The 25233-nt window shown below is 46.1% G+C and overlaps 1 protein-coding gene across 2 annotated transcripts; it reads right to left on the bottom strand.

Annotated features, from left to right (window-relative positions):
* Window positions 1-409: 409 nt before the first annotated feature.
* Window positions 410-24674, bottom strand: Ctse (cathepsin E). 2 transcript variants are annotated; one of them, XM_051204061.1, is made up of 10 exons: window positions 24591-24674; window positions 14040-14221; window positions 12884-13040; window positions 12145-12262; window positions 11060-11178; window positions 5897-6096; window positions 3847-3969; window positions 2381-2522; window positions 2196-2294; window positions 410-1094 (listed from the first exon to the last, which is right to left on the bottom strand). In XM_051204061.1, exons 2-10 carry the CDS (start codon window positions 14105-14107, stop codon window positions 930-932), a joined length of 1191 nt encoding a protein of 396 aa, XP_051060018.1. In that variant the 5' UTR covers window positions 14108-14221; window positions 24591-24674; the 3' UTR covers window positions 410-929. The 2 variants fall into 2 exon arrangements, with proteins under 2 accessions (XP_051060018.1, XP_051060015.1); XM_051204058.1 differs by lacking the exon at window positions 24591-24674 and having other exon boundaries at window positions 14040-14296.
* Window positions 24675-25233: the final 559 nt, after the last annotated feature.

Here is a 25233-nt window from a genome sequence, read left to right as displayed (position 1 = left end):
TGGGTTAATACTTAAGACAGAGCTAGGCCAATAAGAAACTAGCACCTGGCCAACAGCATTATATCAAATACAGAGTCTCGGTGTGTTAATTGGGGCTGGCGCGATGGCAGCACAAGACCAGCGGCAGGAGGAAAAACCTTACTCCTTACATATGGCACCCAACGTGGGGCTTGAACCCACAACCCTGAGATTAAGAGTCTCATGCTCTACCGACTGAGCTAGCTTCTTACAGCTCCTTACAGTCGTGGCTGTCCCGAAGCTCGCTATGTAGCTCAGGATCCTACTGCCTCAGCTTCTGGAGTACTGAATTACAGGCAGGTACCACCATGCCTGGTTGCAGTTAGCAAAACTCTGAACATGGAAAATTCTATAGAAGGAAAACACTTAAGAGACATTTCAAGCTAATGCAATTTATGGTTTACCTCCCCAATTATGGATCTGCTTTGAATCCTGATACAAATAAACCAGCTGTAAAAACAGGTGCACATTTATGAGCAAGTGAGAGATACTTAAATTATGACTTTTAAGGATAGTAGACATTAGATACAATGATATGGTGCTTAGAATGTGATTCTGAATTTGGAGCCAGAGGGAGGATAGAGGGACCTGGCTACATGTGGATGGGCTGTGAAGTGGGGTAGGGGGGCATGGGGATTTACCTCGCCATCACATCTGCTTGCATATGTGTTCAGGGAGTTCCATAATAGAAAGTCGATACAAAGCAATAAAAGCTATAGACTGAACTTCATTCTTCCATCATGGTGGGGGTGGGGTGTGCAGTGTGGGGGGGCTGTGTGTGTGCCCCTATGCTACCTTTAGTCTGAATACTCTGGGATGGTTGCATCCTATGGGAAATGACTTTTGGATTGGTAGAGATCTGACAGGCTAAAAGGCGTATCAGGTATCCATACACAGACACACATCCCTACTCAGGGTACTGCGGGGGCCAGTCCCACTTGGTTATTCCCACGATCAAAAACTGAGTAAAACTGTCGAATGAAGACATCCCCCAGGATCCAGAGGGGCCCAGACGGTGGCTGAATGTCAAGTCCTTGAAAGCCGCTGCCGCAAAACTGCATCCCATCCACTAAGTCCTAGGGTCCAAAAGAAGCAATTAATAGCAGACCGGGGAAGACGAACAGAGCCCTGGGAGCTACTGAGTGGTGGCGCTGGCTGGTGCCAAGTGGCCTGAGATGGTTGGTGGTTGCTGGGTTCACCTTCATTTCACGCCCATATTCCAGCTTGCTCAGTACAGTACATATTTTCTCGGTTCACTCATCTGTGTTCTACATTTCTGAGAACTGTATGCTATTACAGCCATACCCTGACATCAGTTTATAGCTGATGATAACTGTGATAATAACTGTATAACTGTAATAACCTTACTGCAAAAGCTGAGGCATTAGGACACATTGGTTTAAATCCAATCTTCTCTGGTTTGAAGCAGAGCTCAACTGAATTTTTATAAGGGAGAGAAACTGCTCTGTGAAGGACTAGCCATCACTACTTCCTTCTTGACATCTGGGGAAGGAGCAATAGAGTGGGCTCTCTTAGACACAAGGCAAGCCACATCCCTTGTTCTATGAAGGGCACCCAATCTCCCCCAGTCTTTTTCTCTTAGACGCTATGTAACCCGTGTTGTCCAGAACTCACTATCCCGCCTCCGCCTCCGCCTCCTGAGTGCTGGGGTTGCAAGCATGTACCCCCCCCGATTTTATTTTTCATTTTAGCAAAGATTTGGTTTCTACCAGGTAGGTATGGTTTTTCCCTACAACCATCTGAAACTCGAAGTTGCTGATGTCAGGAGGTGGGGGAAGCCACAGCTCTGTGAGGACGAGGATGAAGTTAGAAGCTACTCCAGCATCCTCGATATACTGAGATGACCCTGATTGAAATCTGGCAGGAAAGGACCCCGGTACCAGCCCCAGAAGTCATATCTGAACCATCTCTTTAACTCTGAGAACCTCACCATCTTTTCCGATGAATCAGGATAGTAACATCTCCAGTGTTTGTTGATAAACTCCTCATGGCAATATCAGAACCCCCCCCCTTAAATGTCTTGTACCCAAATAGCCACTGCTTCGTGGCAGGAGCTTGGAGTAGTTGTAACCTTGTGTGGATGACTTTGAAGGGAAGTGACAGGCACGTGTGTGCGGAGAGTCCTGTGACTCACAGAATAAGGAAACAGCCCTTACCGGCAGGATGTAGGCAGTTGGGCTGAGGGTATATGAAACCCCGTTGATGAGGAAGGCAACATTTGGCATCGTGTTGAGGTTGGCACAATTCACAGCATACTACAACAGAGAAGGATCGACTCAGAGGCAGCTCTCTCCCCAGAGGACAGGCTCCTACACCATCCCCACCCGGGGTAGACACTTACTTCCCCATCCATAGGTGTGGCCCCAATGGCCTCTTGAAGCTGTTTGATCTTGTGGGAGGGGCCAGTGATGAGGGAGGTCCCAGTGTCCACAACGGCCTGGCAGCCCTCAGAGCAGAACATCAGTGTGTCTCCCACCTGGATTCTGAGGACAAAGGGCCCATGGCCCTATGATTAGCACCTGATGCTTGGACATTCCTGCTCCCTATGGGGCCCTTTCACCATACCAGGACACAATAATGGCATTACCTTTGGTCTCTTCTACCACAGCAGTGTTTTTCAACTGGCATGTTTGGTTGTATGAGACAGGGTCTCTCTGCATAGCCTTGGATGATCAGAAACTTACTAAGTAAACCAGGCTGGCCTTGAATTCAAAGAGATCCACCTGCCTCTGCCTCCCAGGTGCCAGAATTAAAGGTGTGTGTCACTAGCCAACTTGCTTCTTTTTAAAGACAGGGTTTCACTCTGTCCAGACCAGTCCCAAGCTCATAGCAATCCTCCTGTCTCAGCCTCATGAGTGCTGAAATTACAGGCATGATCCATGATCCATTATACCTGACTCAACTTGCTTTTTTGACTGAGATTCACAGTAGGAAATACATTTGCTTCTTCACACACACACACACACACACACACACACAGGTGTGCGCATGCTGAAATACATTCTTGTACTTTCTATTGTACTCTTTTCATTCAGAAATGTAGTTCAGGAGCTGGGCATGGTAGGCAACACCTGTAACTCCAGCATATAGGAGACTGAGGTGACAAGATCCTGAACATTCCAGGCCAGCTAGTGCTATACGGCAAGATCCTTCCTCAAAAATTAACACAAAGCAAACAGAGGTTCCTTAAAAGGATGCCCTAAGCCATCTGACAAACATTAGGAGCTAGTGAGCATCGGAGCTGCTTTACCTTTCATCTAGAACACCTTGTGTAGCACAGTGCTGGCCATGTACCAGGGCTACGATCCTACTTCCCCATTAGCTCCATGCCCACACATAGATTTCAAGGCTCAATGTCAGAGCCATTGCCTCCACAGAATCTTGGGCAGTCTTCAGACAGAGATGTCTCACTCTGTTTGCTAGCCATTGTAGTGGCTCTTGGAGCACTGACCACATCCACTTTGTGTGGTGACAATTTGAAACCACATCTCACCTTCCATGCAAGCTTCAAGAAAGCAAAACCCTGAGTCCAAAAGACCCTTGCATTCCCCGCCTCTCTCAGCAATTGCACTATGTATTAATTAAGGATGTGCGAACACAGGGCAAGTAGCTGCACGGGTTAGAAGGAGGCCTGCTAGTGAACACTGAAGGAAGTCACTCCTCTAATCCTCCCTGTGTATTTCCACACCTCCGGGACAGATGTCGGGTCCCCAGCATCTGCTCTGGTGCCTGGCAGTGTCACTCAGTTAATCCAGTTTGAGGTGAGCGCTTCTGCTCAACCACAGCTACTACGTGGAGGATACTCACCCATCCAGCGCAATCTGCCAATAGCCTTGCTTGGTGACTGGAATCCAATTGAGGCTCCCAGAGAAATGAGAGGGATCATAGCCTCCAAAGGTCAGCTCGCTGCCCGAGCCACCTTGTGGATCACTACATAGAGAGAAAGTCAAATTGTCAAAGAAGGGCCAATGGGCTGTTTGTGTGCCTGGGCACTCACATCTGGTACCCAGGTAGGCAGAAATTACCTAGGTAGCCTGAGCCTTTGGGAACCAAAGAGAAGAACAGCTCTGCCCAATGCTCTGTGAATATTCCCTGCTTCTCGGATAAAATGTTTAGGAGACAGGTAGCATCAGATCTGCAGATCGGTGTGCAAACACCGAGGATGCTTCCAAAATGCCCTTTCTCGGAGTATCTTCCCCTGCTACGAACGCTTGGTGTCTGGACTTCCCACAATGTTCACTCCCCTTTGTTAAGGCAGAGAAGGTAGTTTGAAAGCAAAATGTCTTTGGAGCTTGACTATTGGTTAGTTTTCTTTGGTAGTTTTTTTTTTTTTTTTTTTTTTCCTCAAGTTATTTGCTGGAATTTAGTAGGATTCGGGGAAGAGGGGCATTTCCAAGAGGAAAAGGAGCAGAAAGACACAAAGCCTGAGGTGCTGCAGGACATGCTGGTAGTGGAGAAGGATCATATATCTGTAGGGATTTTAGGTTTGTGAGGACAGGGGAATATAACTAGAGGGGAGAACGCTTGCTTGGCATTCATGAGTCCTGGGTTCTAGAACTCTCCCCATCTCCGATCTTGTTGAATCCAACCTTCAGGAAACTGGGACACAGAGCAAAGCAAGGGAAAACATGGGTCCTGACAGCATGCCTCAATCACAGTCCTGCCCTGCCTGGTCCCAACTTCACTCACTCTGGAGACACTGTACAGCCCAAGAGAGCAAACGCAGGACTCTTCGTGTGAAAGGGAGACCTACAATGGAGCGTGGCGAGCACAGGCCAGGCCAGAGTGGGAGGAAAGTGAGGTGAGCATCCCAGGCAAGGGTACAGGGGCAGCAAGCTTTATCTTCCCAATGATAGTGTACAGACTTGGAGAACTCATGGCAATACAGGTATAAGATAAAAACCATCTTAACCATTTTTTGGGTGTGTAGTTCAGATTTTCATTCTCATGATGCCAAGCGTCCGAACATTTTTACCACATAGAACTGAGACTCATTGAACAAGGATTCCTTTCCCATCTCCTCTCCACTGTACCTTCCTGTCTTTGAATCCCATTCTAGGTCTCTTGTGAGTAGAATCGTATCTGTTCCGTTGGTGACTGGCTTATTTCGTTTAGAATAAGTCTTGAAGTTTAATCCATGTTCTAGCACATGTCAGAAAATTTTTGTGAGGCTTGGGAGATTACACTCGGGGCCTTTTGTAAACTAGATAAGTCCCCTAGTGCCACTATACCCTTCTCTTTCCTTTCAAAGACCAAGTATTCCCTGTGGTTGTATCACATTTCCTTTTCCTATCCACGAAAGAATACTTGTTGTTAGTGTCATCTTATTGGCTAATTTTCCCTGTCTCCCAACCATAGATGCTGTTCTTATTTCATCGTGTTTTGGTGTCTACCATCACAGGTGGCATGCACCTGGACCTTTTTTTTTTTTTTTTTTTTTTTTTTTTTGAGACAGGGTATCTCTGTGTAACAGCCATGACTGACCATGCTAGTCTTGAACTCACAGAGATCTGCCTGTCTCTGTCTCCTGAGTGCTGGGATTAAAGGCATGCATCACCAATGCCCAGCTTGGGTATTTATTGACTCTATAAATCACTAGCCAATCTCAAGGGTCCATAGATTCAACTCACAGTGGTAGTTTACCAAGTGCTTGTCACAACTCCTTTATGAGGCAAATCCCATTTCCTCAGAAATCCAGAGAGCCTAAGTGTTTTTTGCTCAAGATCATATGTCATAGGTCAAGCAAGCAAGAGTTTCGAGAGATTCACTGGTCTTAGGTCCATAAAGTCTCCTGTACCAGCCATCTGCCTCTCATCATCCCTGACCTGATTGATCTGTGGGTCTTGAGTGGCCTCACCTGCTCATGTAGACAGAAAATATAGGCAGATCCACGAGGTTCTGGGCCATCATGTTGTCAAACACCGGGGTCACCCCTCCAACAGCCAGCGAGGGGTATCCCAGGCCCAGAATCCCATCAAACTCCGCATTCACGAAAGTCTGGCCCGGCTCCTTGACACTCTCTCCAAACTGCTGGCCATCCACAGTCAGCCCTTCCACCTGGAGGGAGGATTAGGTAAGGGTTCATTGGATGAGGCTGAGTCCCGATTCTGATGAAAGCCAACTCTTTCTTTCTCAGCTTTCCTTGGTAAACAGGCACCAAAAAATGTTTACTATAATCCCACTAATGTAATTTCTTCATGTGACTTTAAAAACGTGTCTACTTTAATAACAGTCCACACACTATCCATGTTTTTTAATGAAAAAGGTATACATTTTAATGTAGTTGATTTTAGCTTCTTCTTTTTTTAAAATAATGTGCTTTGGAGTTTTTCTCTTTTTTTTCACGGACATTGAGGCATTTTTCCATTTGTTCTACATGCTTTATTCTTTTACATTATTGCATTTAGATCTATAATCTACCTAAAATCTGACCACACATGGCAAAGCTCTTTTCTATACAGATATCTAAGTGATCTACCATTTTCTCGTAACTACTTTATCTTCTACATTTTGCAGTAAAATGCTCAGTGAGTGAGGTAGTTGGTGGGAGACTTCTGGATTTTTTTCACACATCCTGGTACACCTGTCTCTTTCCTTTTTTCTCAGCCTACACCAATATGGCGGTCCAAATTGTGGCTCTATAATACCTCGGCAGTGTTTTTATTAATCAAAATTATTATTGTTATTATTGTTGTTGTTGTTTAGAGCCAGGGTTTCCCTGTGTAGCTTTGGAGCCTGTCCTGTAACTAACTCTTATAGACCAGGCTGGTCTCGAACTCACACAGGTCTGCCTGCCTCTGCCTCCCAAGTGCTGGGATTAAAGGTGTGCGCCACTACCACCCGGCTCATCAAGATTATTTTCATATATTACATTACAATCACCTATATGTTAGAACTAACTTATCAATTTCTAACAATTCATTACTGTCTTGGTTGGGGCAACATTGGATCTATAAATCAACTTGGAGATTTTTACCTATCAAAGTGAGTGTTTCTATGGGCATGGCTCACCTTTCAATTTATATAGTCTTTTAACTTCATACAGTAATGATTTATGGTTTTTTAGGGTAGAGCATATTTGTTAAAGGTAAGCTGTTTTTGATGGTATCAAACATACTTTTTTAAAGCCTATTTATTTTTAGTGAAAAGTTTTATTAGAAAGGGGAGGGAGGGGGAAGGGGAGAGAAATGAGGCCCAGAGACAGAGGGAGGGACAGGAGAGAAGAGGGAGACAGGAAAATTCCTGTCTACCCCGGGGGGATAGCAGGAAAGAGAGAGAGAAAGAGCTAAAACCTATTTTCCATTTGTCTTTGCTGTGACATAGAAATCCACATGATTTTTGTATGTTTACCTCTTCTAGAAAGTTGGTGGATTTTCTTATTAATCTGCAGAGTAAGATCTAGGACAGCCAGAGCTACACAGAGAAACCCTGTCTCAAAAACTGAACAAAACAAGAGGGAAATCTTGCCTGGTACTGGAAGCCTAGGCTAGGGAAGTAATGGGTCTCAGAAGAGAACCTACAGCCACCACTTTACTGAAGCAACATAAACCCTAACTACACATTAATATCTGTCCTTATACCCACTGATAAACGCAATCCTCAGCTCGCACCAAGGAAACTTCTCTTTGCAACCAACAGAGCTGTCACAACCAATCAAAATTCAGAGATGTATGTTTAAAAAATGTATGTTTAAAAAAAATATCCCACACATAAGGCTCAGGAGTCACTGTGAAGAGGAGACAGAGAGGCTGTAAGAACCAGAGGCAGAGCGAGAATACGTCTCTTAAGAAAGTTCGAAGCCGCACCCATAAAGCCTCACCAATATAACTGTGTAAATATAAGCTGAACAGGGGTGACACCAATAGCCATACCAACATGGCTGGGACAAAACCCATGGGGCCTCAGCCCTATGCGGAGAACCCTGGCAACCTTGGCATGCTGAGAATGGAGAAATGGTCTCTCCCAGGCAAGAGCCCACCCATTTGGTTATTTGATACCTAATGGTCATCTCTGAAAACGCGTACATACAAGTAATAGTGTACACACAGAGCAGGTTGTTAGTAGGCATCTAGGAACACATCCATACATATGCACATAATGACAATTAGTTAAAAAAGAGAGACCATGAATTGGAGAGGGAGCTAGAAGGGGTTTATGGGAGAGAGGAAAAGGAAGAAGGAAATTGTGTAACTCTATTATAATGTCAAAGATGAAAAAAATAAAAGACAAACAAAATCAGAAACAGAGAATCTTTTCACATGCTGGCTGGTGGGGCAGTGTTACTTAGGTTCTTTTTCTTTCCCTGTCTTACTGCGTTAGTAAGTAACGTTCTTCAGCCTGTAGGCGGGGTGATATGACTACTGCTGTCTCCTTCCTGATCTCAGGGAGAATTTCAAAACCCCTCAAACATTCACTATTGACTGTAAGCTCTGCTGAGGGCTCCTCAGGAGTACAAATTACCCTCAAACTCGCCCGCTTCCTCTGCAGCCTCCCACACGCATCCCCATGACTGGCTTGTGGGTGGGAATTCTTTATTAGACTAAGGAAGTTACTTTATAGTCCTGGTTTTCTAAGCATTTATTTTTAAGTTATGAGCGCATCTTGAATTTTACCCATGCAGATGTTTGCATTGCTCTTTTTGATTTTATTCTCTCAGATGACAAATTTCTAGGAAGAAATGACTCTCGGTTGGGTCTTATGATCCTCATATAGAACGTTGGCATCTATTTGGGCTTGGTGGCATTTGCCTGAAATCTCAACACTCAACAGGTAACAACTCGGCCCTCAGTAAGTTCTAGGTTAAACTTGGCTCACAGTGAGAGCTGTCTCAGAGCACAAAAGCTTTGACATCTATGAGAAAGGGTGTAACTCTAATCCTTTTTGTTTTGTTCATTTTGAGACATCTCATACAGCCCAGGCTAGCACAGGATTTACTATGTAACAGAGGAGATCTTAAACTTCTGACCCTATTGCCTCTGGCTCCTGAGTGCTGGGATTACATGTGTGAGTCACCTTGTCCAGTTTCTGTGGTCCTAGGGATCAAATTCTGGGCTTTGTGTATGCCAGACAAGCACTCTGCAAACTAAACAGTATCCCCAGCCTTTAGTTCTAGTTATGTGACTGACTGACTAACCATTGACACAGGGTCTCACTATATAGTTTTGATATCCTACAACTAACTCTCTATGTAGACCAGGCTGGGCTGCCACAAAAACCTGCCTGCCTCTGCCTTCTGTGTGCAGGGATTAAAGGCATGCTTTAGAGCTTATAATAACCTTTTCAAGTATTATTATTAAAGTTGTTCTGGTTATGAAGTAACTACCAATTTCCAGAAGATGGGCCCAGAGTTTTCCTTGTGGGGAGTTTTTTGTTTTGGTTTTTAAGTAGAAGAGTGAGCATTTAAAATAGATACCAGATTATCAATATTTTCTATTTGATTGCATCAGTTTTGATAGTCATATTTCTCTAAGTATTCATCAATTTAAGATTATTGCAAAGCTTATCAATGCAAGACAACTTTGCTATCTTGTTTTGAGGCTGGCAAGATCTTTAATAGTGTCCCTTTTCATTCTGATGATGTTGGGTTTCTTTTCATTTTTCTGGATTAGTCATGCCAGAGGGTTACCAGTCTGGCTGCCCTTCACAGCTAATTCGCGCCATTGCTGGTCTTGTTTCCAGTGTGGATTTCCCACTTCACTGAAGTCCTGTCCTTCTCTCTATACTTTCTCTCCTTCCCTCTTCTTTGGGTTTGGTTTGCTCCTGTTACAAGCGGCTTGTTCTTATTAGTGAGTGTGACTCAGGACAACAGCTTAGGTCGCTGATTTTTCTCATATAATGCACTTCAGGCTGTGGTTGTCACCTACGGAACTGCATTAACTGCATTAATCTGTATACTTATACATTACATACATATGTGTTTTTAGATATTTGTCTTTACACAGTCGCAGATGCCAGTTAGAGAGTGCGCTAAAGATGTGGTTTCTAACCTGGGCTTGTAGCCTGAGGTCTACAGATGCAGCAGCAGAGAGAAGGTATTTGTCAAGTGGAAGAGATGCCAGCTGGAACCTGTCTGTGTAGGGGTGTTGGGACCCCAGGAACTGGAGTTACAGACAGTTGTGAGCTGTCATATGGGTGCTGGGAATTGAACCCAGGTTTTCTGGAAGAACCACTGAGCCGTTTCTCCAGCCCTCTTAAACATATTTTAAGGAGAATTAGTGTCCTATATAAAATAATTAAGGCTAGCAATACATTCATTTTGTTTTATATTATTTGATGACCAGCTCACTGGAGAACCAAAGCCCCATACAATTCATAAGAGTTCAGAAAGATTTGCACCAGATTTAATGGGGGGAGGGCAGTTAAAAAAAAAAGAGTCTTCTGCTAGGTTGTTTTTTGTTTGTTTGTTTTGTTCACTTTTTCCACTTAATTCTATGTCTCGTGCTCAAATTGTTGACGGGATGCTGATGAAGGCTGGGCTCCGCTGACCTTGGGATCTGGGATGATGGCCATGGCTATTTCTCCCACACACTTGCAGAAAGTATCCAGGCAGGACCAGGACTCCCCTGGTTCTCTGAGTCCCATGGCGGGGGCGGAGGAGGGTTTACAGTGTTCAAGGAGCAGCTGCTAGACCCTGGGACTTCAACACCTGCACCTTTCCCTGGGTTGAATGTGTGCCTCAACACCTTCCTAGTTCACAGATGGAGCCCCAGCTCCCTCTCTGGCTGGCACTTCTCTTTTCTTTCAAGATGGCGGTCTTCTCTCATCTTCTTAGTGCTCAGGGACTGGCGATCCAGCCCCGACACCAGGCACTGGGCCCTGACGTTATTTTGAAGGTGGTCTAGGGGTCGGTGTGCTGGAAGACGACCACTGTCCCATCTCGGGTGTGAAGGATCGCTCCCTTGTCCTAGAAGCTAGCCTTGTCTATCTCCTCCTGAAGCAGATCTGACATTGTGTCCCCGAGAACTGTACCCCTGTGCCTAGTTCCTGTGCAAGAGAGCAAAGATGGGGGAATGGTACTCACAGAGACTTGGTCAGCTCCGATGATCCCTGTCAGGCTCCCGGTTCCGTACTGGATGGAGAAATGGTTCCCTACCTCCTCATATGTGCTGGACTGGGATGGGTGGAAGACCGGGTGTGCCTCTGGAAAACAAGAATGCTACTCACTGCTCCCACCCCAGAGAGGCGGAGGGGCTCCCCCGGGCTACCTGCAATAAAGGGAAGATGGGGGTTCTTGGCGAGGCCTGTCGGCGAGCTACTGTGTTCTCGTTAGCCTAACCAGGTGTGTCCCAACCAGGGACCAAATATTTGTCCCTGGGCAAATCTGGTTGCTCACACTGACCTCGCAGACACAAGATAAGCACCATTTACCTGGCGCCAGCAGCGGTCTCGGTCTCAGCCATCGGTGTGGGGCAGAGCCTGGCCTTCGGGGAAGCTCTGGGTGAACAATTACCACTCTAGGAAATTACCCCCCACTCTTCACCCAACTTTGCAGGTGTCTAGTTTCGGGTTTCAAAGAGCTTTGACCCTTGGGATGTGTTTCACACAGAAAGAGCCTTCTCTGTTTAGGGCCTCTGTTTTCAATCTCTCCCTAACCCTCACTTTACCTCTGGCCAAATGGACACACCCATGCCATTGTACCCCACCAGCCACGCCTCCATGGGAGCCAGGCCATTGGGGCCTCTTTGAAGCAGGTCTACAGTCTTCCTTAGAACTCAACTGACCTACCTGTCAGAGGAACTTTCCCCCCCCCCCCCCCCCCCCCGCGTTCCTTTGGGTGTGTTTCAAAGGAAGTGAGTCACCAAGTCAAAGATTTCTCTTTTTAGTGGCTAATTTTCTCTCCATTAATTCTGACTAATTTAAAAGTTGTTATTTAGACTAGCAGTTGCTTTTCATCTCCATCCGCCACACCAAACGGAGAGAAAGAGAGACAGAGACAGAGAGACAGAGACAGAGAGAGAGAGGCAGACAGAGAGAGACAGAGAAGAAGGAAGAAGAGGAAGAGATAGATGACCAGTGGAGGGAATCAAAGTCTCTCCACCGCACAAAATACCACCTTAGCCGCCAAGGAATGCCCCCCCCCCCCGCACCATTGCTGCCCACACTTACTGCAGGCTGGGCTGGTACAGTAAACAGAAGGGACCCAGAGGTTGGAAGAGCCAGTGTCAAAGATGACGGTGAAGTTCTGCGGTGGGGAGCCGATGGAGATGGTGCCGAAGTATTCCATCTGCACGGAAGGGAGAGAAAGAGAGAGCGTGGGAGGAAGAGGGGAAATGGATTGCTTGCGACCAGAGCACGGAGTACCATAGACGACAGTCTACAGAACCTCAAAGAGGCAAGGCTGCAGACAAAGAAGCAGGCCACCAGGGGGGACACTGAGGACACTCAGGAACCTTGGTTCTGTTCTTCTGACATTACCCTGATTCTCAAGATGTCACCGCGAACAAGGCGGGGGGGGGGGGGGGGGGGGGGGGAGGACGGGATGGGACAGGACGGGAATGGCTCCATTCTAGGCGCCAGGGAACTGGAAATGTGGGGAAGCAAGTTCTTTTTCTTTGCCCAAACACACAGCTAGTAGAATGCCTCTCTGAGCACACAGTAGGTTCTTTCCCCTTGGAGCATATGTCACCCTGATGTCTGTCTTCTTGAAGAAATCCCCTGCACACTGGGCCTTACTGAGGCCCGCTTTCCGGAGTTCATAGAGACTAGGGGATTGGCCATCTGCGTCATCCAAGCAAAGACCCATGCCTGAGCACCCGAAACCATCATGGAGCACTGGTCCCTGCAGGGAGGCCCAGCCTTCCTCCCCACACCCCGTGTCCCCAGGCTTCAGCCCCAGAAATCTTACATCCAGATAGTTGATGAGTGGCTCATTGGTACTCTGGTCCATTTTACAGGACTCGCTGAACTGGATCATGTCCAAGTTCTGGGACTTCCAGAAGTTTGAGAGCTGGCCTCGGGCCCGGAGTTTCTTCCGGATGGACTGGTACCTTCTGAGGGGCACCCTGGAGAAAAAGTGAGGCATGAGGGGGCAGTTCTGACTCTGTCCCCTAGATCCGTGTATGGGCTCAGAGCCCGACTACAGCAAGATCCAGGAGAGGACCTTCAAGACCAGCGTGCGGCCAGAAGCAGGCCTTCTCTGTCTTGAGTAGCAGTGGCTTTCTGTCCTGGGCACTGGCCCTGTGAGATCTTCTAGGGAATGGGAAGTAGGGCACAGTCCGCCGTTTTATCTGACCTCCATGAAAGGCTGACTTAAAGGGCTGGAAGGGCTCTGTGGACAGTGGTGCTCGGTACCCACTGGGAATGTAGCATGAATAACAAAAACCCAGAGTCAGATATTGGGGTTGAAGCTGAAGATCAGAAAAGCAAAGCGGCCAATCACTAGAGAGTTCTCACCTCTACCGATGTTCAGACCCAAGGGGCGATCCACCGAACCTCAGACTACATCTCCATACTGCACTGCTCCTCACCAAATCTCAGACTGCTGCCTGGGACTGCACTGAGCTCCTTATATTTTCTCTAGTGCTGGGATTAAAGGCGTGAGCCCTGTTTCTCTTTTAGACGGATTCACTCTCATATAGCCCAGGGTGGTCTTGAACTCACGGAGATTGCCTGTCTCCTGAGTCCTGGGATTAAAGGCGTGTGCCACCGCTGCTCAGCTTCCATGGCTTTGGCTAGCTTTGCATGCTGATCTCCAGGCAAGCTTTGTTAGATCATAAACAGTATATCACCACATGTGGAAGTATTTGAAGGCTTGGCGTTACAGGCCACAGCTCTGGGCATGCTTTCCAGCAGCAGAGGGAGAGCCCCTTGAACTGAGGCAGGCATCTCCACTGGAAGGAGAGATCTAGCACTGAGTGGGGAACGTTGTCTAGGGATTCTCATGATACCTCAGTTTCTTCTCTTCGTTTCCTCATTAGCTTTCCTCCCTCCCCTAAGGGCAGCTCTGAGCTGGGGCTTGGGGATGCCTGTGCTCAGCTCAGTGCTGGGGGTCAGGGCCTTACCTGTGCATAGCTCCATAGGCCTGTCCCAGGTCCAGAAGAACCAGCAGTAGTACAAGGAGGGATTTCATTGTGGTCCAACCAGCAACTTCTCTCCCTCTGCTTTGATCTCTCTTCTTCTTTTCTTCTCAAGCGTAGGGTAGGGGCACCAGCTCTTCCTGGTGCCCAGACCTGCCCTGCCCAGTCTGAGGACCCAATGATAAGGTCTGGAGTCAATAGCCATGCCCAGAGTAAACAGTATGTGTAATAGGACGTCCATAGTCTGCCTCTTTTTGCTTGGGGAGATAAGGTCAAAGTGTGTGTGTGTGTGTGTGTGTGTGTGTGTGTGTGTGTGTGTGTGTGTGTGTACCCTCTGATATGAGAGGCAATCCTGTCTCAGCTTGTCCAAGGGTCTTTGGACACTCCACACTGGCTTTAAGAAATCCCATGTTTATTGTCTAAGGGAGCAAAGGGTCCCTGATCAAGGCTCCCACACAGTTGAATTGCCACCACAAGTGTTCAAGTTGAAGACTCCTGAAGGGCAGAAACCGAAATTCTGTGTGTGGAGCAGGACTGTAACTCAAAACGTTAGCCAGGCTATTGTCCCTATATTTCTTATTCTCTCTTCATTCCTTTAGAGGCTCCCAAAGCAATCTGTCCTACTCCCCAAAGGCCCTGAAGTGGGAACGTTTGGCTATGGATTTGTGGGGCAAGCTTTCTTGATTCCAAGCACTTGAGGAATGAGTCTGGGGCTGGGGTCCCTCCGTGTGACTGTCAGCTGACTTCCCGTTTCCTCCAAGCACTCTTAGCTCCAGCACCACGTCTGCCTGCACGCCACCACGGTCCCCGTCCTGATGATAATGGACTGAACCTCTGAAACTGTAAGCGAGCCACCCCAATGAAATGCTTCCTTTGTAAGAGTTGCCATGCTCATGGAGTCTCTTCCCAGCAACAGTAACTAACCCTCACTAAGACAGGGGTCCTTGAAGAGGGCTCTTCAGGAATGTGGGGAGGAGGCTGGCTGGATGCAGAGGCTTGGCACTTTCCAGAACATGGGAAAGCTGTTGGTGATGACACTCCCTAATTACCTTCTTTTTTCTACAGAAGATAAAAATAATGACAGGGCAGCTGCTCCACGGCGCTGTGTGGAAGTTAGCCACTCCAAACGCAAGGTACATTACCAGTGTGGGATAAGAGCCGGCTCTTGATGGCAGGGAGCTAAACTGTAGGATGTGCTGTCCCTGGCTCGAGCAATAGCATCAGCTCAAAATGGCCCTGACACCTAGTTGAGGAAATGTCCCAACCTCTTTGTGCTGCTCAGAGTTGAGGAATCCATGAAAATCCACTGTGCCGCATCTGACCAGACAAGGAGAGACAGGCAATGATGCCTTCATCCACTTAGTTTTGCCCTAAAGTCACCTCACCTTAGAAATCTTGTCTCTCAAAACCCCATTCCTTCATCTATGAAATGAGGAGGTTGCGTTGAATGATGATAGAAGGGACATTTGGGGAGGGCACAGCTGTGTCTCAGACTGGGAGTATGTCTTCAGACCTCCTCCCGGTCCTGTGAGGATATTTAAAGGCACAGGGTAGCTTCTGTGAGGTGCTGTAACTAGGCTCCAAACCCGGGTTTGCCTGATTTTAAAGCTGAGATTCCTAACCATGACCCTGTATTGAATGATCCATGGGGTCTTGTGTTCCAGAACTTCCTGAAAGAGGGAGATGAGGGGCTAAAAAGAGAGTGAGACTTGTTTCTGCCACAGCAGACAATCTGTAGGCTGGGGAGAATAAAAGGTGTGTATAGGGCATGGTGTGGTGATAAATGTTCTCAGTGCATATTCATAAGAATTAGTTTGTTCTTTGAGACCAGGTCCTACTATATCAGCAAGGCTCCTGTCTCTACCTCCTTGTGGTATATTTTTTCTATGTCAATGAGCCACTCAAGAAGACTCAATACTGTATTGCTGACAGGTGCAAAAATTACAACTGCATCCCTCTCTGACTGAATGATGAGAAAATAAAACTTGTTTCTTTAAAACATCTGTTTAATGCAGAGAGAATTTTGAAACACTTAATTTTTTCCTCACTAGTATGATTTTCTTTTTTTTTTTTTTTTTTCAGTCCTCCTATTTTCTTGCAACTGGAAATCAGAAGACTCTGACGTTTTTCTTTCACCACATCACAAACTTTTTCAACCCACCACCACCAGTTGTATTCTGGGAAATTGGCTTTTAGACCAGACATTGCACAGCATTGCCAGCAGAGGGCGCAGGTGCCATGGAGGTTTCCTGTCTAGATGCGATCTCTGCTTGCCAGTACGCACAATGACTGATACTCAGCTTACATGCTTGAATGCAGACAAAGCAGGGTTTGGATCCTAACACATGGCTTGTGATACCACGGATGTGTTTCGAGTTTCAGATTCTTCAACTATAAAAGTATGTGAGGGGCATGGTGGGGCACACCTTTATAATATTAGCACAGGAGAGGCAGAGGCCAGAGTTCAAGGCCAGCCTGGTCTACATTAGGAAGTTTCAGACCAGCCAGATCAAACAGGGAGGGAAGGAGGACAATCCATAGGGGGAAATCAGATACAAAAGAGCAGTTAGGATTATGTCTATTCCAAGACTGACACGTGTATCTGATTCAACTGACCCCCCTGTGGAAAAGCCGGCTAATGGGGGTCTTGGAAGTCTTCAGTTATGTACTCACTGAGTGTCGTGCACAGTCTCAGAGAAAGGAGCACCGAGACCCCAAGGGATCTCTTCCTCAGTAGGCATGATTTGGGTGTAGGAACCCAAGGCGTGGTCTTGGTGGGTCACTGGGGGTGGGCTGTGACTTGTCCCTAAAAAGTCTAATCAGTCCTGTGCAATAAGGCGTACGCCCCTCGGAATAAACTTTAAGGGAGAAGTCAATAGCCCACACCAGGCCCAGCCTTGCTCTCTCTGCCTGAGGTCTGTGGATCATGATGGAAAACTCCCGCTCCAGCACTGCCTGCCGCCATCACCATGATTCCCATCACGACCATCATGAACTGTAAGCAGGTCTCCAATTAAATGATTGCCTTTTATAAGTTGGCTTGTTCATGGTGTCTCTTCACAGCAATAAAACAGTAACCAAGACAACTTCGGCCAGGCCTAATGTCATGTAAAAGATGGCAGTGGTAGCTTGGAACAGAGCGCGCACGGCAGGCCAGGGCAGAAGCAGTGTGCAGGGAATCGTTTTGGAAGTAGAGCCCCTTGTACTGGGATTAGATGTACTGGGGATTAGATGAAGGAGACTAGGACCAGGGAGGACACCTACAGTTTGTCTTACTGATTGATGCCCAGCGCTGTGCAAGTTCAAGGTAGTGTACATAGAATCATTTATGACTGAGAGCTTAGAAACAGCTGGTAGTAAGAGATGGTTCAGTGATGTTATGTATCCATGAAGTGCTTTAGGGCCATAATGGAAAGGCTCTGAGAGGAACCTTCTTGAATACATTGCTCAGCTAATATGTTATCATTTATATAAAATAAAAGATGAAAAATATATTAAAATATAGTATAATAGTATACATGCTCTCTCTCTCTCTCTCTCTCTCTCTCTCTCTCACACACACACACACACACACACACACACACACGGGTCCTCAGGCAGGAAAAGCATAGGGAATAGCTTAACAACTTGGAACTCCACTTGGCATGGGCTATATGAATGTTCCTCTCTTAACAATGCACTTTAGCGCCCCCTGCCTGCATTAAACTGCAAGTATGCCCCCCTCAGAACAATGGAATAAGTTTGTTTCCATTCAAGTGTATGCCAAGACATATCTTGGCACAGAGACTGATCTGGTCTGAACTGATTTTGGGTTCATGTGCAAGAAGGAAAATTGTGCCCTCTGAGTGAACTTTTAGGGAAACATTATTTACCTTCTTATGTTTATGCATAATTGGGCATGTACAGGACTAAAATCAGGTGCATTAGGGGAAGAGACATGAGCAAAGACTTGATGTGATTGACGTTGTCCATCAGAATTATCTGTGGCATGCTCCTTAGTAGCCAGACACCTCCTCCTAGACACCCGTAATGGAAGGCCCCAACAGTAACCTGGAGTATTACTTGTTCACTTAGATAGCTTGCTGTTGTTCTTTTTTAAATCAATTAATTAGTGTATGTGTATGTCATAGCATGCTGCTAGAGGTCTGAGGACAACTCGAGGGAGTTGGTTTTCTCCTCCCGCTATGCGGGTACCAAGGATCAAACTCAAGTCATCAATCAGGCTTGTCAGCAAGTGCCTTTACGTGCTGAGCCATCTTGCTAGGGCCTGTAATTTCGGCATTTGGGGGGTTATCTGTTAGCGGTACAGGGTTCAAACTCAAATGTAATTTTTTTCCGATTTTGCATTTGAGTCTGCATTGCCCACCCCACATCCCCCATTGGAACATCCTACTGTGCCTGCAGCCGGAATGGGAAGGAGACCTTCAAAGGATTGCAGACTTTGAAACTGTGTGGGAAGCAGCCAGTTAAGGGATCACCTTCTTGTCCGGGCATCACCCCTAACTAACTAACTAGCCCAGGACAAAGAACTTCCCACCTCTGAAAGGGCAAAGAAATCTTTTACAATTCATGGTCCTATTATTGGGGGAGAATCACATTTGGTTATTTTGGAAGCTTATTCCGAATTCTTTACCACTAACTAGATTTAAAGTTTTTCTAAATAAGAATGTGTTAAACAACAACAAAAGTGTGGTAGGGCCTATAGGGTAACTGAATACATAAAAGTGATTGCTGCTTAGTCTGAGGACCTGAGTTCAATTCCTGGGACCCACATAGTATAAGAAGAGAACTGGCTCTCTCAGATTACCCTCTGACCTCCACGCAAACACTGTCCCCACCACACACAACCTGGTGTTGCAAGCTGGCAATCCAACTGCGTGGGGGGCCGAGACAGGAATATGAAAAGATCAAAAGCCACTGATGACTTAATTGGGCCCTGTATCCAAACAATGAGTAGGAAAGAGGTCCAAGGCCCCATGCACAATCCCTAGTACCAAGAAAGAGAACAGGGAACCCAAGCCTGAAAACCTGCATCTCCCTCACACGTCCCCGATTTCATAGAATGTGCTGGGCACTGCTTTCTACACAGCACGGTCTGGGTTGCATGGTGGGCAGAAAACCTCAAGTTCATTTTCAAGAACTGGGAACTTCTGCTCACGCAGGAGGTGGCTTCCAGGGTGGATTCTCGCTGGGCTGTCCTTGAAAACAGCGATCTGGTATCTGGGTACCAACTCCGACTAGAGAGCCCTGATATCTTCTGAGAGGATCAACATAGTCTCTTGTCCTACAGCATCGAGCTCCATCAAAGCTGGGCGGGCCTGCCCTCGGAACCTCTCTTTAAGGCTGTGATAGTCTGCTACCTTTTCAAAGCATGCCAAGCCTGCAGGGTATTTCTCAGCCAAGGCTGACTCAAAGGCAGCTAAGTCCCTACACCTCCTCCCCAGCCCTGGCCATACCCATATTTCTTTGTTAAATGTCTGCTGGTGGCTACTATGAATGCCCAAATGTGTTAGACTCTCTTGTTCCAGATTTCTGGAGGGTAAATTTAAATACCCTGAAGTCATTATTTCTTCTCAATGAGTTTTATGTCAAGTAAAAATGATTTTTGTTCAACTAATCTGAGACACAAATTAATTCACTACTGATCCTTTGGGCTTGGAGATTAAAAAAAAAACAAAAACAAAAACAAAACAACAACAAAAAAAACAAATCAAAACAAAATGTACCTGGTCTATGTATGCCAGGACAGACAGGGCTATGTAGAGAGACCTTGTGTTAAAAATAATTAAATAAAAGCCGGGCAGTGGTGGTGCACGTCTTTAATCGCAGCATTCAGGAGCAGAGGCAGACAGATCTCTGTGAGTTCCAGACCAGCCTGGTCTACAAGAGCTAGTTCCAGGACAGGCTCCAAGGCCACAGAGATGACCTGTCTCAGAAAAAAAAAAAAAAAAAAAGTAAATATATACTAAAAATATGACCGGATCAGGAAACTCATGCTTTATGTACCTCCCTTTGACATTTGGTTCTGGCATGGGGCAGGGAAAGGTACAGAATCACCATTTACAGAGCTCTGGAAACATTAGTTAGTGCTTCTATTACTAGCTGGTGCCTGCCTGCCATTCAGTGCCACCCCAGACTCAGCCAAGAGCCTTGTCTAGACTGCATGGCTGAAAATAAAAGAGGCAATCGTTTTATGAGGACAAAGCCTGGGAATGAAGAGGGGACTCAGCTGCTGAGAGCAAGGAGGGCGGAGGACTCGAGTTCAGCTCCCAGCATTGTTCCAAGGGCCAGTGCCCTCTTCTGACCTTCCCCGGCACCAGTCAGGCATGTGTCACGCACGCATGCACGCACTCACGCACTCACGCAGGCACGCACACGCGCATGCGCACACACTCGGGAAAAAAAAAATCAATGTAAATTTAAAATATCATGTGAGTGCCTAACCTCAAAGTTAACAGTTTGAGTAAATACAAGGCAAAGGTATTTTGTTTTGCAAAAACTTGTTACTGGTAACTCAAGACACTACAAGCTATAGGGCCTTGCCTGCAAAAACAATGCTCAAAATCTTCATTTCGGTGTCAAAATAGTCCCAGGGACCCTGTGGCATCTTTTTGGAAATTGTTGAGAAACGTTTACATCAGTCTCTATCGACACTTGGAGTCTTTCAAATCAGGGAGCATACAGTAAGCACTCGATAAATGCTGCCTCGCCAGTTCATGCTGAGGAGCCAGCTTTTTGCTGACTTGTACTTCTCTGGGGGCTTCTTGGCGGCTCCCGGCTCCCGAAGCTGCAATCTGACCTCCTGACAGCTCTGCTGTTCCGCAGCCAGAAAAATGAACACGTACAGATGTCCCCTCCTATGGGCAAAGTGGGATCTGACTGAGACCCTCGAAGAGCAGGCAAGACAAGGATGCCCAGGTGTGCGTGTGCAGGGTCTGTCATGCAGACAGTGGGGGATGAAGATGGAGGACAGACGCTGAGAGAGGTAGGTGTGGGAGGCTTGGCCGGGAGGTGGAGCACAGATGCTCGCCCAGCTTTCTCCAGGTGATCCAGTGAGCTCTTCATAACAGTTGACACTGTTATGCCCAGATCACTGGGTTTCCCCCCCCCCCCAATCAACAAGGAGACCGAGTAACGTAAAAGGTGAAGGGATTTCCAGGGTTCAAGACCCTGCTGTGCCTGGAGGTGTCTTGGTGAAAGGGGAGTTGGTGTGCTCTGGGCTCAAGGACATCTGGTGGTTTTATCTAATCATTCCTAATGGCTGGGATGTTTGGAATGTCAGGTACTTCCCCTTAGATGCTGCCCCTCCCGCCGGGGTGGTATCAATTCACAGACACAAGTAGAAGATGATAAAGCAAAACGGACTCAGATATCTGTTGGGTGGCGCCAAGGTAGGTCAGGCTTTGGGTGGAGGACTGGAGGACCTGGGGCTTGGAGCTGTTCTTGTGCCTGATCCCCTCAAGCCACCAAAGATGCTCAGGTGGCCTGCTTTCCCTCTTCCTTTACAGAGCAAGTGCGCTTTGTATTTAATGTGTGTGGCTCTGGGTTTCACACAGCGACTCTGAGGAGGCTCCCATATTGTATGACCTGGATGAAAGTGACATTATATAGAGATCTGGGAACGTAGAGACCCTCTAACCCTTGCTCATCATTTATCAGAGGAGATTTTTTTTTTTTTCCCTGCTAAGCCACTTTAGCCATCTACAAGACACCAGACTTTACTAGAAAGGTCAGAGCTGCAAGATAAAGGAACTTTGTAGCCACTAAAGGGAGATAGATAGTCTCGGGACTGAAAAGGAATTTAGGGCTGTATTTTATTGTCAGGAGAATTCTTTTACAGGGACAGTTCAAGTACTTTCAGGGTTCTAAGCTACTCCTGCTCCCCTCAGTTCATGTCTCAATTTCATTCCAGGACCATTTCCCTCAAAGTTAGACTCCGAGAGGCCTAACAACTCTGGGGATGGGTGTGGGAGCTCCATCTACAGCTTACCCCTGGGGATAGCTTACCCCCACCCCTTACCTCTTCCTGGTCTCCTCTTTTGTCTCCATTTTAGTTCAAGATATGGTCATTGCAGAAGTCACCCCCCCCACCCTACCCCGACCTGAAAAGAAAGATACTCTGGGTGAGGTGGTAGATGCCCGTGCCTAGCACTCTGGAGAGTACAGCAGGAGAATGGGAAGTTTGAGGCTAGCCTGAGCTACCTAGTGGAGCTCTGTTAAAACAAACAAAATAGAAAAATAAAGAATATGCAAATCACCACTCACAGATTGTTACTTTTGATGCTAAGCCCCCCCCCATCACTGTCTGTCATGGACACGGAAGGCGGTCAGAATGGACTGCTCAGTGGGAGGAGAGGAGGAACATACAAAGACACACATGTAGTTTCCGTGCAGTACATTTGCATCCTGCCCTGTGTTGGTGCAACAAGGACCCAGTAAATGCAAGTTGATTCCATGTGAAGTATATGTGAAATAATGGAACCCCAAGTAATAGAAAATGTGTATCTCTGTATATAAGCCAGCTTCAATCATAAAATCATTCTCAGGGAAAAGGAGATTTTCCCAGGCAGTTTTGATGCTTGCCTTTTCCAGCGTGTTATTTCTATGGAGACTGCTGCCGGCATCACAGATAGGCAGCTTTTGAACTCTGGATGTGGGAAGTGCATTTCCCACTGCTGACTGATGCTACCCTGGTCAGTATACGCTGAACAGCAGTAGCTGCCGGGCTGTGATCATTGTTCTGACTGTTCTGTAGATAGCGGCGGCACTGTGCGGGCTAATTAGGCGCAAGAGGTGGCTGATAGACTTTAGTTCCTCTTTATGTGCTTGTGTGTGTGTTAAGGGGTGGGGGTTAGAGATGTGGCTCACGGCGCTCAGTTGTAGGAGAGTGCTGGGACCTTGTCCAGGAACTCACCCTTGTGCAGCAAGCATTTTACTGGCTGAGCCACCTCCTCTGACCTGGCCTCAGTTCCTGCACTGATGTCTCAATATCATTCTTCTTGCCTCATACCTCAATGTCAGTCATGTGCTTTTAAAGGTTACAGAAGTTCATGTTTACCACCCCTTTTCAAATTATGCGTGCAATCCCGCATAGTGAAAAGGCCATGATATTCTTGATATTACAAACCTTTCCTTTAAAGGAGTAGTGTTTGCCTCCAATATGGGGGGGAATCTGATATTGACTTTGGAGCATATAGGGGCTAGTCGTATGACTCAGCTAAAATGAGTTTTCTTTTTCCAGTGCTAGCAAGGTCAAGTCTAGCATTTGTTTGGCACGAGCAATATATATTTCAGAAACAACGCTCTTTATAAACTAGGGTAAAATTTTATCTTTTCTAAGTTTCTTATTATTAATATTTTCCTGGACATTCTGTACACCAACATTTAAGTTCTGCTTATGGTAAAATTTATGTAATAGGGATATGGCTCAGAAGTAGAACATTTGCCCAGCATGCATACAGACCCGGACCTTGTTCAATCCCTAATACAGAACAAAACAAAACAAAAATCCACACTGACAAAAGCCAAACCACAAAAAAAAAAAAAAAAAAAAAAAAAAAACATGTTTATGCTTTCATAGGTTTTACTTTAAATGTCATGACAAATTAGAGCAGAGAAAATATATTTATAAGCATATATTTTCAGTATAATAGACTTGGCTTATGTTCAAGAATCTATGTACTTAATAATGTTGAAGCTTTCTAGAATGTTCCCATTGCCATTGACTTTTAAAGTCACAATATTTTCAAATAGATTCTTCAGGGCTTAGAGCTTCAATTATTTATTTGACTGTTCTGTTTTCAAGACTTAGCTGAAGTCAGGCCATTCCAACTGACTTGATTGAATTCACTAAAGTTGCCAAAACTTCCTGATATGTTAGTCTGTACAGCCTAGTACCTTTTGGGAACTCATGTTGAAATATAATATGATTGTTATAATTTTCTTCAGCTTTGTGTCCCTATTCCCTCAAACATAGCCTATGTTTGGTCTTTTTATTTTGCTGATAATCTAGTAAAAATCTGTATAATCCTTCTCTAGCTATATATTTTACTATGCAAACAATTTTTGCTTGTTCATTTTCCTTTCTTTTTTGAGATAGGATCTTCTTGTGTAACCCTGCCTGTCCTGGAACTCACTTTGTGGACCGGGCTGGCCTCAAACTCAAGAGATCTGCCTGTCTCTGCCTCCAAGTGCTGGGATTAAATGCATGCATCACCATGCCTGGCTAATTTTAAATGTTTATATACAGACAGATTTGTGTCCAAAAAAAAAAAAAAAAAAAAAAGCAAGCAAGTAAGCAAACAAAAACTTCAAAATCCTCTGCAAAGCGCCTCTGCGGAAGCCCTGGCAATTTCTACTGGCAGGTCCTTAGCAAACTCATTCTACTGTAACTTTCGAAACAAGCAAATGCCAGCCTTCTTAGAAAATCTGTATGTTCCCCTGCCAGAAAATAATCATAATAAATGGATTTTGTTGAATAAAGCATCGCATTGCCATTTACCAGAAAATTTTGTAATAAGCTTATAAACCACTTACCTTTGAAGTTACCAGAGAAACCAAAAAAATGTCAAGAATACAGTTCTCTTGTAGGAAGTGGACGGTCGGCAGGGAGGCTGAGATCTGTGTGGAAACCAGTTTTGTCGTTTGCTAACTACTTTAAGCAACACTTATCTCTTGGCCACCTCAGCTGCAAATGGAGATAACCCCGTCAATCCTTCTAACCTCTTCTGCAGCCACATGAGGCGCCTCCAGTTCTGAGGAATGAATGAGGCTGTGAGATGGGCATACAATTTTTTGGCATTGACAGGAAATGAGCCTGCTTTCTGAAATAAATGAAAAGGAGGCTTGAGAGTCAACTAAAGGAAGCTGAGCATGGTGTGCATGTCTGCAAATCCCGGCAGGTGAGGGGTGGACGCAGACATAGCAGGAATTCAAGGCCAGCCTCAGCTACATACTACTGACTTGAGGCTAGCCCGGTATACATGAGACCTTGTTTCCATAAAAATTAAAATAATCAAATGAAGAATACATTCAGAGTCAGTAGAGGGCACCATTTCTATAAACACAAGTTCTGTTCCCTGTTGAGCCAGCTGTGGCCCAGGTGCTGGTGTTACATGGTCACTGGTGAACTTTTGCAGGAGCCCACAGTTGTGGGCTGTTTGCAAATAAGCTACCATGC

The sequence above is a fragment of the Phodopus roborovskii genome, unplaced genomic scaffold, assembly GCF_943737965.1.
Source record: "Phodopus roborovskii unplaced genomic scaffold, PHOROB, whole genome shotgun sequence".
Taxonomy (NCBI): domain Eukaryota; kingdom Metazoa; phylum Chordata; class Mammalia; order Rodentia; family Cricetidae; genus Phodopus; species Phodopus roborovskii.
This window is presented reverse-complemented; position numbering and strand designations above follow the sequence as displayed.

Coding starts and splice junctions, on each gene's coding strand:
- Ctse (XM_051204061.1), bottom strand. CDS start 14,107: ATGAAATCCCTCCTTGTACTACTGCTGGTTCTTCTGGACCTGGGACAG. Junction 11,179..12,144: donor CTGTACCAGCCCAGCCTGCA/GTAAGTGTGGGC, acceptor CTTGTTTTCCAG/AGGCACACCCGGTCTTCCAC. Junction 2,523..3,846: donor TGGCAGATTGCGCTGGATGG/GTGAGTATCCTC, acceptor CTTTGTCCTCAG/AATCCAGGTGGGAGACACAC.